Here is a 15,461-nt window from a genome sequence, read left to right on the forward strand (position 1 = left end):
GAGAAGGTAATAAAGCTACCTCTGGTCCACGAAGAAGGAACCTACTAACACCGTACTACTGACATTATCACCAATAAAAAGATGTCTCAGGATCAAGCAAGGCCACTACCAAGCCTGTCAACCTGAGTTCCACCCTGGGACCCGCCTGGTGGAAGGAGAGAACTGACGCCAGGAAGTTGTTCTCTGACCTCCCCATGGGCACTCACTCTCATACATGCACACACAGAGACATTCATATATAAAAAACTTGGGAGATGTCTGAGGAATCCTTTCCTCAGCGCTGCAAACTTGCAAAATGCACACGCCATTCTGACTGTCAAGTGTCAGAATGGTGTGACCAAGTGTGCAAAGAACATGCCACCAATTCTAGCTGTGACTCTCAGAGAACCACGGTCACTGTCAGTTCAAGGACATTTCCCAAAGCTCAGAGGGGGAAAAGCATCTAACAGCTTTCAAAGCTTACGGTTAAGACATATACTGACCTGATCAATGCTGAAAAACCCCGCAGTCTGTAATACTTGACACAAGGATTCTACTAGTTTCATCTTGTCCACAGGGTCCATCCCTTTATTTACAATTTCAAACAAACAGTCACATGCTTCTTCTCGTAGAACTTCTACTGACATATGACCTAGCAGCATATTTATAAACCTGGGGATGGGGGGGAACAAAGATTTTAACATTTTCAGTTCAGGAGTTTTAGATACTAACTCTGCAAGTTTACAGTTTATAGGCATACGCACCTATCATTGGCTATAAGGGATAAGTCTATCCAGGAGACGTAAGCCCCAACTACTTCAAGGCACTGGCACAGCACTTCTGAATTAGTATACTGGTAATTGTGTAGAATCTGGTACCACGATTCCACCAGATTTGGAATGCACTGTTCCCTCATGGTATCTTTTATCAGAGTATTCCTGCGAGCCTCCTAGAAACAAAGCAACAAAGACAGGGAAGATTTGAAGCAGCACTTGATGTCCAAGTACGGCTGCACACAGTGACTTCCTCCACAGGAAAACTTCCAGGCTTGCTGACAGTCCCGACCACGGCTTCCCATTTATCTGCTCTAAAATTACATCCTGTGATTCTCTGTGTTTCCTTTTTCCGCTCTACTCCTCGGCGCCAGACTTGGATCACTAAATACACACTATAAATAAGCATTGCTTAGAAATTTTAAGTATGTGGAATTATTTCTACTATTACACAAACATGGCACTTAAGCTATTTAGAAATGGCAGTGACTTAAATGTACAATGTCCTAAAATTCATGAATATTTTAGTTATTATCATCAAACTATTATACATTTAAAGCTGTCTCCAGCTCCGTTTTTGTTTCTTTTGTTCCTGGGCCTCCTGCACACTAGGCACGTGCTGTGCTGCTGAGCTGGCTCACCAGCTTTCTCTTGCTTACCACACGCAGGCTGGGCTGAGGGTGTGCCTCAGCTGTGAGGAGTCCTTGGCGGTGACGATACAGTTCTTTCCACTAGTGCTGCCCAGCCACACACAGATTTTTAGAAGGCAAAGGCGATGTTGAGATACATGAAGAGAAGGGCAATGGGCTAGGGGACTGTGACTGGCTCAGACTCCCAAGGAGGAGGGGCTGACACCCACGTTCTAAGCCATTGCCTCTCGCCTCTTCAGAAGCATTGATATTAAGTATGGACGGCAATTCCCAGGAGCTATGAGACAGCAACCTTGTGTACTTCACTGGAGACTACGCTGGCTTGGTTTGAAAAACCTAAGGAATGCTCTAATTTCAGTCTATGGGGTGGGAGGGAGGAGTGTAAAATTTCATTGTTAGCAAATTCAAGGTGCTAGGTACATCTGTAATCTAAGAATGTGACAAAGGAAAAGACCCCCTGCCCTTTCTGACATGTGTGTTTCCCCTACAAAACTTACATCACAAACCCCGTGCACCCGAAGTTACTTGCCTCTGATGTATGAACCACATCCCGGTCCACCAGCTCTGAATCGATGGCCATGAGGATTCGTAGGTACAGATCCACTCCCCTTGGGTTTAGGTCCACAACTGAGAGAATGTCAAAAAAAAACTTGGGCCATTTAGTGAGATACTCTGTAACAAAGAGCAAGGCGAAGACTTGGGCTGCTTTGTTTCGGATGAAGGTCTTCTCTGGCTGGGGATTCAGCATCTGATAGACAAAACAATCGTGAAAATGTATTCAAACTCTTCAGAAGCACGCTGCTTTTGTCTACTTATCACTAGTTGGCAAAAAAAAAGTAACCAAACCTCAACATTGCCTTGATTGGTAGCAACAAAGGTGTGCAGATTTACCCATGTGTGCAGGTGACTGGTCACATGACAAGGAGTAATGGCTGCCCCTTAGAAGCTTTATTTTCCTATAGTGTTGGGGATAGATCTGTTTGCTACATAAGCATTCTACCAGAGACACACAGCCCGGTCTCTCTCTCTCTTTTTTTTTTTTTTAGGAGGAGGGGGTGTCTGCTTGTTTTGAGTCAGGGTCTTACTATGTAGCCTAGGCTGCCCTCACTCAGATCCACCCGACTTTCTGCCCTTGCCTCTATGCCGCCAGGTCTGTCCCAGGCCTTGAGGTTGATTTTTTTGATTTTGGGGATTTTTTTTTTCTTTTTTGAGACAAGGTCTACTAGTAGGCAGCTCAAGTTGACCTTTAACTCATTACAAACTACAGGTTGGCTGCAAAATAACAATGTCCCTGCCTCTGCCTTCTGAATACTGAGATACAGGCATGGACCCACAACTCTCAGTCATTAAGTTTCATGACCAGAATTTTAACAATTCATGTCATTTCTTCTAAGGGGAAAGAAATCAATTGTATTTCCTTCTTTGGTTAGATCTTAAAGAGGTGGCTCTGGTTAAATCCGAAGCTTTACATGTTAGGCTTAACTGCAGTTAACCAGGAGGACTGTGAGCTTTAACAGCTCTATCGTTCTTATACAAGAGCGTCTGTAAACAGGCCGTGTCAGCAGAGGCCAGCTTGAGGGACCAAACAAAAAGCAGCTACTGTCATGGAGTTTAAATATCATTGAACTCTCGGGGCTGGAAAGGCGGCCCAGCAGGGAAGTACAGGTATTGGTCATGCAGAGAACCCATACTAGGCAGTCTGCAAGCATCTAGAACTCCAGCTATAGGGAGTCTATCACCCTCTAATGGATGCCGTGTGTACCTGCAATCAGGGGTACAAACCCACACACAAACGCATATACACATAAGGAAAAAAAAGGTTTAACATTTTTTTAGATAATGAATTTCTTTTTAAAACCAAAGCTCCAGCTAGGTGTGGTGGCAGGCATGTGGCAGGCACCTTTGATTTTGGTGGTTGGGAGGCAGAGGCAGGAGCCCCAGGCCAGCCAGGGCTACACAGTAAGACCCTGGGTCCAAAAAATGTTTCCACAAAAAGTCCAACAGTTTTGGTTATTAAAACAATGTTGTTATTACTGTTTCCGCCCATGACAACAGTTTTGGTTGTTAATACAATCTGTGGTTATTACTGTTTCCACCCATGCTCTTCAAGACTAGCACTTCAGATATAAATGGTGAAGCGGCAGACCACTGGAGGCAGGAATGAGTGGCTGTTTTACCTGAGCCTGAAGCCATGAGAGAAGCGTCCCCCTGATGAGCTGTTGCTGAGCAGTGCTGAGCTCTGAGTACCTGGTAAAGCACAACAGTCACTACATTTGTGGTCTGTGCTTTTCAAATAAATCTCACCTATTAAAGACGGAGCATTATATAGCATTCAGGGTTTCCTAGAACACCAGACAGCAGACACCTTTATCACAGTACTGAAGGATGAACGCATGGAACAAATTATCAGTTAGAGTATAGTCACTGCTCTCAGATCCCTGGTTCAGCTCTCGACCAGCCGAGGCGACACTAAGTGACTCTTCAGACAAACTATTTGTTCAATCAGGTTTGCAGTCTACAGACCAAGCCTGACTGACTGACTGAGCTTGGGATAAATCACAACACATCCACAGCCCAGAGATAACTTCTACGTTGTTAGTTTACCATGTGTATTTTGGTTTCCTCATGGTTGGAAAAGCAAATTAAAACATTCCCATCCCAACAAACCTGGAGATTACAAACAGTGAAATGGCCTTACTTGTATTTAACTTGATGCTCTAAAACTTGGAAGCAGAAAAACTTTACGTGATCATCACTGAAAAAGCAAAAGAAAATTAGATAATCAGAGAATGGATTGGATAAAACACAAGCAAAATACCAGTAACAACTGTGACATTTTCAAAAGTGGCCTCCTGCCTGACTTTCTACCGACCAGCTCTACTTTACGTGTTTTTATTACTGCCTTCTTTGTTCTATGGCAGCGCTGGGTATCTAACCCAGGGTCTTATGAATTCCAGGCAAAGGATTTGTCAATGAGCCACAGGCTCAAGCCCTCTGTTTAAAAGGGTTATGAAAGCTCTAAATACAATTCCCAACATGTGGAAGTCCCATTACATTTTACAAGCAACATAACCATAAGCTCTAATACACACCCTAAACACAGAACTTTGTAAAGAGAGGCCATTGCCTCAAATCCTAATGTGGAGAGCCAAGGTTCCTGGAACAATTTCTGTGCTTGACTTTAGGATCCTTAGAGACGCAGGTGACAAATGGTATAGCTGCAAGAGACTGATCAAATCAAAGACGGTGTCTTTGGCCTACTTAAAATTTAAGCATCTTTAGTCAGTGTTCTTACAGCCAAACACAGAATAAACAGGGTAGGAAGAATCTTAGTTTACCCTGAAAGTTTATAAAGAAATGAAATTATAAATAAAAGCACCTTTGTAAGAGGTGAGGAAGAAACACTATCTGTCCATTACCCATTTCTCTAGTGTTAGGTCATAGAGCCAAGGATTCTGACAAAAGGTCCGCTGCAGGACACGCCACAGGAGAAAGCCTTTCACATGTGGCATGGCCGCAGTGATCGAGAGACAGAAGAGCTGGAGAGGAATATTTTGAGATATGCTAAGGTCCCTGTTGGAAACCATACAGGGTGGATTATGGGTGTAATGACTACTAATGACAAGACCTTGGTCCCAACACCAAAGAACGGCAATGGAATATTGATATATTTAAGATATATATCACTGGCCCCAGCACGGCAGCTCAAGCTTTGGAGCTCAGCACTGGGGAAGCAGAGGCATGTGGATCTCTGTGAATTTGAGGCCAGCCTGGTCTACAAAGCCAGCCCAGAACAGCCAGGGCTCTGTTACACAGAGAAACACTGTCTCAAACAAACAAACAAACGAAAAGATACATGTTTGTTGCTCACTTTTACCCACTCCCAATAATAAGACAAAGACATGGTTAGTGTAGCCTACACCAGTGAGGACTGGCTCTACAGAACACAACATACATAAAGGAAAGGGTGCTTTTACTAAAAAAACATCAATTCTGGATTAGTTAAAAAATTGGTCTGCTATTTTTCTCTTTTCATGCTACTAACAGTTTTCTAAAAGCCAAGTCACAGAATCTTTAAAAAAAAAAAAAAAAAAAAAAAAAACTTCCAAAAGAAAAAATGAAAATGCCTCACAGAATGTTGATCCTCCCAGGCACTATGAAGACTCTCTTAGTTACCTGTATGTCTTCTGTGCTAGAGCCTCTGCACACACCTGCCAGGCATCTGGGGAAATCTTTAACTGCTCAAAATAAGCCAGGGCCTGAAAGATGGCAAAACAAAGTGACATGTTTGATAATGAGCTCTGATGCCTCGCTCACACAAAACAAGGGTGGAGTGAGCCACTAAGCAACCACAATTTGGGATTAATACAACAGGTAAAACGTCCAATCCAGGCAAAGTCCACATGACCCCTAAAAGTAGATCCGTGACCAATTTATCAGTTAGATGCGTAAGCTAGTTTCCTTACAGTAAAGGAGATGGAGAAAGAGTGACCTGCAGCCACCACTGAGTCACTGCGTGAGGGCGACGAGGGAGAAGAGATGCCTCAGGTGTTTTATCAAGGGCATTAATACTCGGGTACACACAACCATAAAAGGGTCTGGGAAGGGACACCATGCAGCACACATGCCCTCCCGCCATGAGTAGATGTGACACAAAGTAACAGAAACTTTCAACCCAATGAGTAATCTAGGAGGGGAGGGAACTACACTGTGTGGGACAAGGAACAAGGCACCAAGGCATGGGAGCCCCTGACCCTTCTAAACATCTCTCCCATTTGGCTGTTTCTGAGTCACGTCCTGGCAATATTGAACGCACTGCCTTCCTCAGTCCTGAGTCACTGGGGCAGATTAGCAAATGCGTGAACTGGGTAGTCCTTGACTTAGCAGGCTGGCATCAGAAGTACAGATGGTCTGATGTCAGTTTCTACAAACCCAGAATTCTCACTGGTAATGTCCCAGAAGCTAGGTCAGAGGACAGATGCAGTCCCCAAGGCACATATGGTCAGGTGTGGGTGTCTTGTCTGTTTGCTAAGTACTGAGGTGTGGGTAGGAGGATTATTTCTCAGATACACAGCTAGTCTGAGGTTAGCTTGGGCTGTATAAGACCCCGTCACCAAAAATTAAACAGAAGGTTTTAAGCTAAAGTTGAGTGTTTAAACCAAAGCTGGGGAATCCAGGGTGCGTGCGTGCGTGCGTGCGTGCGTGTGTGTGTGTAAATAACCAGAAGTCTTTGCCGTGCTTGTCCCTGAATCCGTGTATTACTAACATTAGAAAGAAATCTTGTGGCAATGATGAACAAGATGCAGCCTTCACCTCCAGGTTCTTCTACCTGGTTCCAAATCACACAGCAACAGCCAGCTTGGCATTCTTGGCTGTGTTGCTGACTGATGCCCACACACAGAAACGGACTGACAGACAGACACTCGAGAAGGAGCAGTCAGCCCACCCAACGGTAACTTCTCACTATTCCTGCGCTTGTAGCATCAGGACCATCAAAACCTTCATTTACTGTCAACATTCTTTCCTCTTCATCGTCATTGATTCTGCTACTCACGCTGGCGTAACACAAAATCGGATGAAACCAAAGGCCTAAAATATTCCCATCACAGAACCCATTCTTATTGAAAAAAAATTACTGTATTAAAACCACTAATATATCAGTGATCTTTTCTGGAAAAGAACACCAAGGTGCATTTAAAAAAGATTTGTTGGACAGAGCTGGTAAGATGGCTCAGGAGGGAAAAGAAAGAACAGATTTCATCCAAGCACCACGGCCCTAGTAGGCCCACCCCACCACTGCACACACCTGTATATACTAACTCATTCATTTCTAACATTGAATATTGGAACTTTAAAATTAACAGGATTAAAACAGAATGCATTAAAAAATATAGTGGTGGTTGGGGATTTAGCTCAGTGGTAGAGCGCTTGCCTAGCACGCGCAAGGCCCTGGGTTCGGTCCCCAGCTCCGAAAAAGAGAAAAAAAAAAAAAAATAGTGGTAAGATCAGGGCCGGTGAGTCAAGCCTACAGCTGACTGAAGAAAAGACCAAAGTAGGTTTGCCCAAAGCTAGAGGCCAGCCTGGGCTAAGGTGTCAGATTCTGTCTCAAACAAACAACAAAATTACCAAAGAGGAAGTTTATGGTGGATATGGCAGAGCATGCCTGTAATGCCAGAACTTGGGAGGATGAGGCAGGAAAATCTGAATGGCCACGCCATCCTCAATTGTAAGGGCTGATTCAATGCTAGCCTGGGATACGTGAGACTGTCTCAAAAAACAAAATGGATACAACAGAGCTATGGAGATGGTTCAGGGTTTAAACTGATTCCTAGCACCCACCTGGCAGAAGAGAAACACTTCTGCAGGTTGTCCTCTGACCATGCATACACAAGGCAGGTTCGCAATGCTCCTTCCCCAACAAATAAATACATGGGAAAAAAAGCCACACACACCCCGCCCCCTCCAACAGGTCCAACAAACAGTAATAAAGCAAATGAAGGGGCTGGAGAGATGGCTCAGCAGGTACAAAGCACTTCATGAATGACTTGAGATTGATCCCAGAACCCACATCAAAGGGGGAGGAGAGTCTCTTCTCCATAAAGTCACACGCCAGGGGCACAGTCATTCTTAAAACAACTTCCTAGGAGAAGGAAGTCCAGTTATGGTAGAATACTGTATTCCCAGTGGTCTGGAAGCTGAAGCAGGGGGATTGCTGAGAGTTCAAGGTGAGCCGGAACAGAATACAGAGCACCAGGCCACAGTCTAGGCAACACAGCAAGACTATGCCTGAAACAAACTCAACTGTGTTTGCAAGGTAGGCTGGAAAAAAAATCCCTGGGATTGAACCTGCCTCTGTTCAATTCCCAGTACTATAAAAACAAAAACCCCCTATCACCTGACACATATAAACTTTTCATTGGAATCAGCATGCAGCACCAAAGCAGACCGAGGTCGCAACTTAATGCTTCAGCTTCTCTGAACACGGGTGGCTTAAATCCCTACGAAAAGAAAACCATTTATACACAAAAAGCCTGGGCTTCTAGGGGTCTTTTGTTTTTGTTTCTTGAGACAGGGTCTCTGTGTAGTGTTGGCTGTCCTGGAACTCACTTTGTAGATCAGGCTGGCCTCAAACTCAAGAGGTCTGCCTCTGCCTCCCAAACGCTGGGATTAAAAGTGTGTGTCACTACTATCTGGTTTTGATTGCTAGGGTTTCTGATGTTCTGACTAGGCGCTGACACCTAGATTCCTATTATTTGCTGTATGTATTCGGAGGGTTAGTTCTTTCGTATCAGAAACTGCTTGGGAAGTTTTGCTTTTTTAAAGCACGGAAAAGCCAAACAAATACAGCTGGAAAAGCCAAACAAATACGGCTGTAAAAACTTAGTGAGATTGCTAACTCGGCCTCACTTCTAACAAGTACTCTCCTATGCTACCGGGAGTAGGAAGAAACACCCCTGCTTCCTTTGATCCTAAACTTCAGAACACTCATGTCTTTAAAAATTAATTAAAGGCTTGTTGTTCTTTTATTTTTTCAGCTACAGCACTTATTAGACTTATACACTACATTGGGTTTAATTGTTTACATTTAGCCAAATATACCAGCATCTCCTAATGGAGATCTTGTCACGAAATCGTTTCATATAACTTAAGGTGTGACATATCAAAACTGCTTATGTCCAGTCTGCAAAGACTAAATAACAAGGAGGCTAGCTGTCACCAACTTCAGAGTTAAGCAATTTGTAGTCCAAGGTAAGCAAGGACAAAGTAAATCATGCACTGGTGACTACAAAGTTCTCTGCCTTTGTAACTGTGTTACAAAGTTGCAACAATTAGCAATGTCCCATGTTGCACAAAGACCTACCTTAACAGGTCAGATTTTAGGTCGCTGTCTCAGCCAATTAAAAAAAATAAAAAAAACCCAACCATAACACTTGATGTTTCAATATTCAGAACATGCCTCAAATCTGTCTGATCCTATTACTCTTTACTCGAACTATACCTCTATCCTAAGATGTGTTTGCTAAGTCCTCTAATGTATATTTGTGGCTGTGTGCTTTTAAAAATAATTACATTAACTGACTTACCCTTTGTCTAAAGTCTGAATCGGCATTCGGATTTAACCCCAAAAGAGCCTGCTCGTCCATCTCTGCCGCTATTCCTGGAGTTTTCTGATCGCAACAGACGTGGCTTCTAATCCCACAGAAGGATCCACAATCATCTGCACACGGGAAACAAAAGATGATTATCTAGAACACGAGAAGTAGCTGAAAACACAAAGCTCCTGAAGAGTTAAAGCCCACCTTAGGCTAGCAGCCTAGCCCTCATAAGAACAAGAGCGCACAGCAGCATGATCTCACAAACTCTAAGCAAAAAAAGCTTTCCAGCTGCACTGTCCTGCGGAGTTCACCAGTCAAGTACAGAAAGGACTCTGGAAACATGCATGAAGTGTTGGGGATGGAAACAACAGTCAGATCCCCAAAGCTCTCTGGTCAGCTACTCTAGCCAAACCAGTAAGCTCCAAGTTCAGTAAGACCCTGTCTAAAAATAAGGAGGGTCGGGGAGTTTTGACAAATATGAGAGGTAGGAGAGTAAATAACATGTATTATATACATGTATGAAATTGTCAAAAAATAAGTTATATAGTGAAAATCAGCAGAGGAAGACGCCTAATATGGACTTCCTGCCTTCTGCCTGCATGTATGTACGAGCACACATAAACACATACAGATATATCCTTATATTCCTATTATAAAGCTATACAACTTTTTTATTTATCAATTTTTAAATTAGCAGAGCCACAGAGAACCTAAAGAGATCAAGAGATGAATTGAGGTCCTGTGCAGCCTTTCAGCAGTGGTGAAGCCAGGGCTAGGTTGCAGATCTCTATACTTTTCTATTTTCCTTGATCTTTTTGGAATAAAAAAAAAAAATCAGGATCTAAGCTAAGCACCTTCTCTGGTCACTCACAGCAACCTTGCAGACCACAGCAAGGCAATCTAAGTCCCTACTGCTGACAGCATTAAGACACAAACTTCTGAACAACCCCTGACCATTCTGCATGCTCCTCAGGGAGGCCAGCAACACCCGTCACGTTACATGGCAGCCGTCAAGTACACCCTACTCTCATCCGTGCACACACCACTCTTTTCAGCTTTGAGGACAAACCCTGCAAGGCCTTCAATATTCAACTTCTGCATCACCTCACGCAGCAGAACAGCTCTGACCCTCTGTTATCTGAACCTACCAAAACAGGATTAGATAACCCCTTCCACGTTCTACCATTCGACAGTTTGGTTTCTCAAAAAAAAAAAAAAAATTAACAACAACAACAACAAAAACATTGTGATATATGCATGCATCACTATGTTCCAAAAAATTAAAAACCCAGGTTTTGGGTTTTTAGTGCTCTGGGTTTGGACTAATGAGATGGCTCAGAGGCAAAAACTCTTGATTCCCTAGATCCATATGGGGGAAGAAAAGAATTGCTCATGTACACAGCACATGCACACATTCATATATGTACACAAGCGCTTGCACCTTCTCTCACATACCTGTACAAATACAAGATAAATATATGTAATTTCTTTAAGTCCTAGATTTATATTCCAATTCTATCAATAAAAAACAAAAGCCAGTCAGGCAATGTTGGTTCACACCTTTAATGCTAGTGCTGAGAAGGCAGAAGCAGGAGGATCTCTGAGCTCTAGGTCAGCCGTGTCTATAGAGTTCCAGAACAGCCAGGGCTACCCAGAGAAACTCTGTCTGGAAAAACCAGCCAGCCAACCAACCAACCACACACCCCACACCCCCCCACACACACACACTAAGAAAACCACTCAGTCCCTCAAAATAGCGCACACCTTTTAATCTTATTACTTGGGAGGTAGAGGCAGGGGGATCTGGGACTTCAAAGCCAGCCTGGTTATCTACATCTGGATGTTCTAGCTAGCCAGAGCTACAATGAGATTCTGTCTCGAAAACAAAACAAAAATTGAAGCTACGCAGAAAAAAAAAAAAGGATGCATTCCATCCTGTCAGCAGGAAAAGGGGCAAAGTCCTAAACACTACAATGTGTGCAAAGCATGCCTCCAACAAGTTATAAATTCAGAGGTTGGCATGCAGGATGCCCTACTTGAAACACTCTTACCCTAGAATGGTATTCTGAACAGATGGGAAAGCAAATTGGTCCCACCAGGAAAAGTTAAGTATTATTCCTCCTATAAATGCTCAGAGAAAAGTCGGTGTAAGGACGTCTGTAAACCCTGATTGAGAAATCCTTTAGAGTTCCTTTAAATTATCCATTGCTTTCGGGAAAAAAACTGCTTAAGGTTTGTTTTTTTTTGTCATTTCACACTAATCTTGGCAAGAGAAAAAAAAAATAGGAGGCCCGGCTGAGCACATGCTCAACAACAGAACATCCTCAGCAAACTTGTTACAGTTATCCATAGAGAAGGAATCTCTCACAAACCTTCGCCCTCTCCACATTCGGAGAAAAAAACAACAACAACAACACATTAGACCAATATAAACTGAGATGGTAACCAATCTGTGAATAAAACACAGGGTTAAAAGGTAACAACTTCCTAATAAAGACTGGGAATGGACGCTTAGTAGTCTGACCTACAGAGCCTTGCAGGCTTAAACATTGTTACAATATGGTAAACATTTTATACCACCTGCAAAGGTGGATGTGGTGGGGGTGGGGGCGAGAAATACACGTAAAATAGGAAGCCTTAATTTTTTCCTCGGCCATTGAGTCAAGAAGAATCAAACAATGTGGAAAATTCCTCCACACCTACTTAAGACTGTTTGAGATCGACTTAATCTTTCCAGCCTTTTAACATCAAGTTGACAAGTCGCTTTAATACAACGTAACTTCCCCCCAGTAACAACTAATAATTAAGGCTTCCAAAAAGTACTCGTTTTTCAGGTTACAGGGAAACATCAAGCTTCTCCACTGCTGCAAGACTGTAAAGAAGCAAAGAGGGGAAAAGGCTGTCCCTGCTGGCAAATTACTACGCAGAAATAACACTTTCTCTCCTATTTGTCCCGGGGTGGGGAGCGAATCAACTTTGAGGGACCTACAGCTCAAACTGGTGGGACGCACTCTAAAACTATCACAAATGGGTTGGGGGGCAGCCTCCTAGGCCGGCCTCGCCCCCTATCCTTTGCCCGGATCCCTTCCTGGGCGAAGCCTCGTGGCCACTCGGGTGATGAAACACCCGGCAACCGGCAGCCACGCACTAGGGACGCGGCCGCCACCGATCGTCCCCAACCCCAAGTCCGGCTCGCCCGGCCACGTAGGGTCCCCGGCCCGCCGCCCTCCGCCTCCAGTCACCATCACTCCAATATCTCTTCCTTGCCTGCACTCCCGAGGGGTCGGCCAGCCGCAAGGAGCGGCGCCGTACGCAGGGAGCACGGAGAGCGGCCCTCGTCCTTGTCGCTGTAGTCCTCCACTACGGCCGCAGCGCTAGCGCCGGAGCCGGCCCGGGCCGCGCTCCTCTCCGCGCTCGGCGTTCCCCGGGCGCCTTCTCCTGCGTGGCGCGGAGCGGGGCGGGCAGGTTGGCAAGCCGGCGGGCGGAGTCGGCGGCCCTGGAAGGAAAACTGCGCAGGGGCCCGCTAACGCCGCCGCTGAGTCAGCGCGAGGCACGCCCCCCGCGTCGTGCCGCGAGGACCGGCGCCAGCCCTAGCCTCATGGAAGAAGAGTGTAGACGGCCGCCCGCAGGCTGGGCCCCGGGGACTACAATTCCCAGCGTGCAATGCGCATAGGACGCTTCCGAGCGGAGGACCGCACACGTGCTCCCTGGAGCTCTCAGTAGGGCGTGGCCGACCAGCCTGTGGTGCATGCTGGGAGAGCGCATCCCGCCCTCCTAGCTACAGGTTACTGAAGTCCTCTAAGCTTATAAAAGATCGGCCACGTTGCGCTCTACTTTGACTGCGTGAGTTAGTTACTCTCCACGTCCTGCAGAAGGGCCTGGTCAGGTGGCAGAGGGCGTGTAGTGCCGAGATCCTGAAATTGGAAGAGTGGATGTGTTTCAAACCACGTGTTGAGTCAGTTGCTGAATTTCTTTCCAGCGGTTCCACCTGTCAAGATTCCAGAAGCTTAAGATCTGACAGTTCTTAAAAGTCCACTGGTTTTTTTTCTTTTATTTTCTTGTTTTGCTTTTGAGACAAGATCACACTCCATAGCCCAGGCTGATCACTTATTTCTTAAAGTTTCCCAGGCTGGCCTAAACCCCACAAATCCTGGAATTACAGGCGTGAGCCACCATGCCCAATTTAAATATTACTAAATCTGCCTACAAGAGAGAGAGAAAGAGATGAGGGAAGGAAGGAAAGAAGGAAGGAAGGAAGGAAGGAAGGAAGGAAGGAAGGAAAAACCGAAAGCATTCCAGGTGATGGTGGCAATTACCCTTAATCCGAACGAACACTGAGGAGGCAGAGGCAGGTGGATCTCTGAGTTAGAGGCCAGCCAGGGATACAGAGCAAGTGCCAAGGACTACAGAGAGAAACACGGTCTCAAAAGGAAAAAAAAAAAAAAAAAGGAAGGAGGGGGAGGAGGAGGAGGAGAGGGAAAATGAAACGTTCCTAGGAAGTACCGTGCTTACTTTTGCTTCATCTAAATCCAAAGCCTGCTACCCTGTTATTGTTGGCATCATGTATGTTACTTTAAGTCCATCTCAGTTTACTCGTACCAGTTTACTGGACAGTACCAGCCTCAGAGGGTAAGGTTTGGCTAATTTTATTTAGAGGCAGGGGCTCACTGAGTAGCTCTGGGTAGCCTGGCCTTACCTGTTCTCTTGCCTCAATGCCAGAGTGCTAGGGTTCAAGGTTGCCACCAGGTCAGACTATTTTATGGATTAATGTTAATATATGTGTTAGATATATCTTGTGTGACACCATTTCTGGGGATACATGAACAAACATCTGTTCACTGGAGATAGGTATCCAGATACAGTATTGATGGCAGACCAAAGTGAGGATACCACAAAAGTCAAGCTTGGTGGACCAATGGTTTTCACTAGGGTTACTTACAGGAGCAGAAATACAGCTGCCTCACCGATGCCTACCTCGATATAAGTTGACAGATCACCTGGTTTGTACTGTACAATGGGTAGACAACAAGATGGGAGAGTTCCCAGGCAGTTCTGATTGTCTAAGAGTGTACAGCATGGGGGAGGGGATGTTTTTGTGAATCTGGTTAGTTTCCCGGGAATCACTGAATTGTTTAGTTCCTGAGCATAAAGAGTTTATTCCCAGGTTAGAATGTTATAATACCTTGTGGCTTAAAAGAGTACCCAGTCCAAAACCGAAGGAAGACAATACAGTGAGTGCATCCAACATAGAGATTTTGTTTTTTTTCTTAGAGATAGTGTTCTACAATGTAACTCTGACTGTTCTGGAACTTACTATATATACCAGGCTAGCCTTAAACTCACAAAGATCCCACTACCTCTGTCTCCCTCCCAAGAGATTAAAGGCTTGTGCCACTGCGCCTAGCTCAACATTTCAGACTTGATATGTTATTCAGTACATGCTGATGAAGGTTGAATGCAGTGAGAGCCTTTCCTCTAGCTCCCACTAAGAATAAGCCAGACCTGTTCTACAAACCCGTGATCCAAGCTGCTCGGGAAGCTGAGGCAGGAGGGTCATCAAGGCCAGCCAGTGAAAAATAGCTATACCCTATCTTTAAAAGTGAACAAAGAGGTCTAGGGATATAGCTCAGTGATAGAGTGTGCTTGCCTTGCGGTCACCACCCTCGCATCAATGCCTTGGACCACAGAAAAACCTAACAAAACTTGGGGGTGGAGGGAGGGAGGAGGGAACGGAAGAAGTAGAATAAAAGTTGATGTTACCATGGTAATGTAGCAGCTACAATTTCTTTTTTTTTTTTTTTGGTTCTTTTTTTCGGAGCTGGGGACCGAACCCAGGGCCTTGCGCTTCCTAGGTAAGCGCTCTACCACTGAGCTAAATCCCCAGCCCCTACAATTTCTTAATTATGTTACTAAAACTCCTTCCCTGGGGAATCTTAAAGTCGAGCCCTCTTCCTAAGGTCCTA

At 44.8% G+C, this 15,461-nt stretch overlaps 1 protein-coding gene across 2 annotated transcripts in view; it reads right to left on the reverse strand.

Annotated features, from left to right (window-relative positions):
* Positions 1 to 13,122, reverse strand: part of Xpot (exportin for tRNA) — a 40,410-nt gene extending 27,288 nt beyond the window's left edge. The window contains 8 exon segments of one of the 2 annotated variants that reach the window (NM_001401047.1): positions 483 to 651; positions 744 to 928; positions 1,932 to 2,150; positions 3,580 to 3,649; positions 4,101 to 4,157; positions 5,579 to 5,661; positions 9,487 to 9,620; positions 12,766 to 13,122. In NM_001401047.1, the coding sequence (NP_001387976.1) occupies positions 483 to 651; positions 744 to 928; positions 1,932 to 2,150; positions 3,580 to 3,649; positions 4,101 to 4,157; positions 5,579 to 5,661; positions 9,487 to 9,546 (843 nt within the window). In that variant the 5' untranslated portion in view covers positions 9,547 to 9,620; positions 12,766 to 13,122. 2 annotated transcript variants of the gene reach the window in all.
* Positions 13,123 to 15,461: the final 2,339 nt, after the last annotated feature.

The sequence above is a fragment of the Rattus norvegicus genome, chromosome 7 (genome assembly GCF_021556685.1).
Source record: "Rattus norvegicus strain SHRSP/BbbUtx chromosome 7, alternate assembly SHRSP_T2T, whole genome shotgun sequence".
Taxonomy (NCBI): Eukaryota; Metazoa; Chordata; class Mammalia; order Rodentia; family Muridae; genus Rattus; species Rattus norvegicus.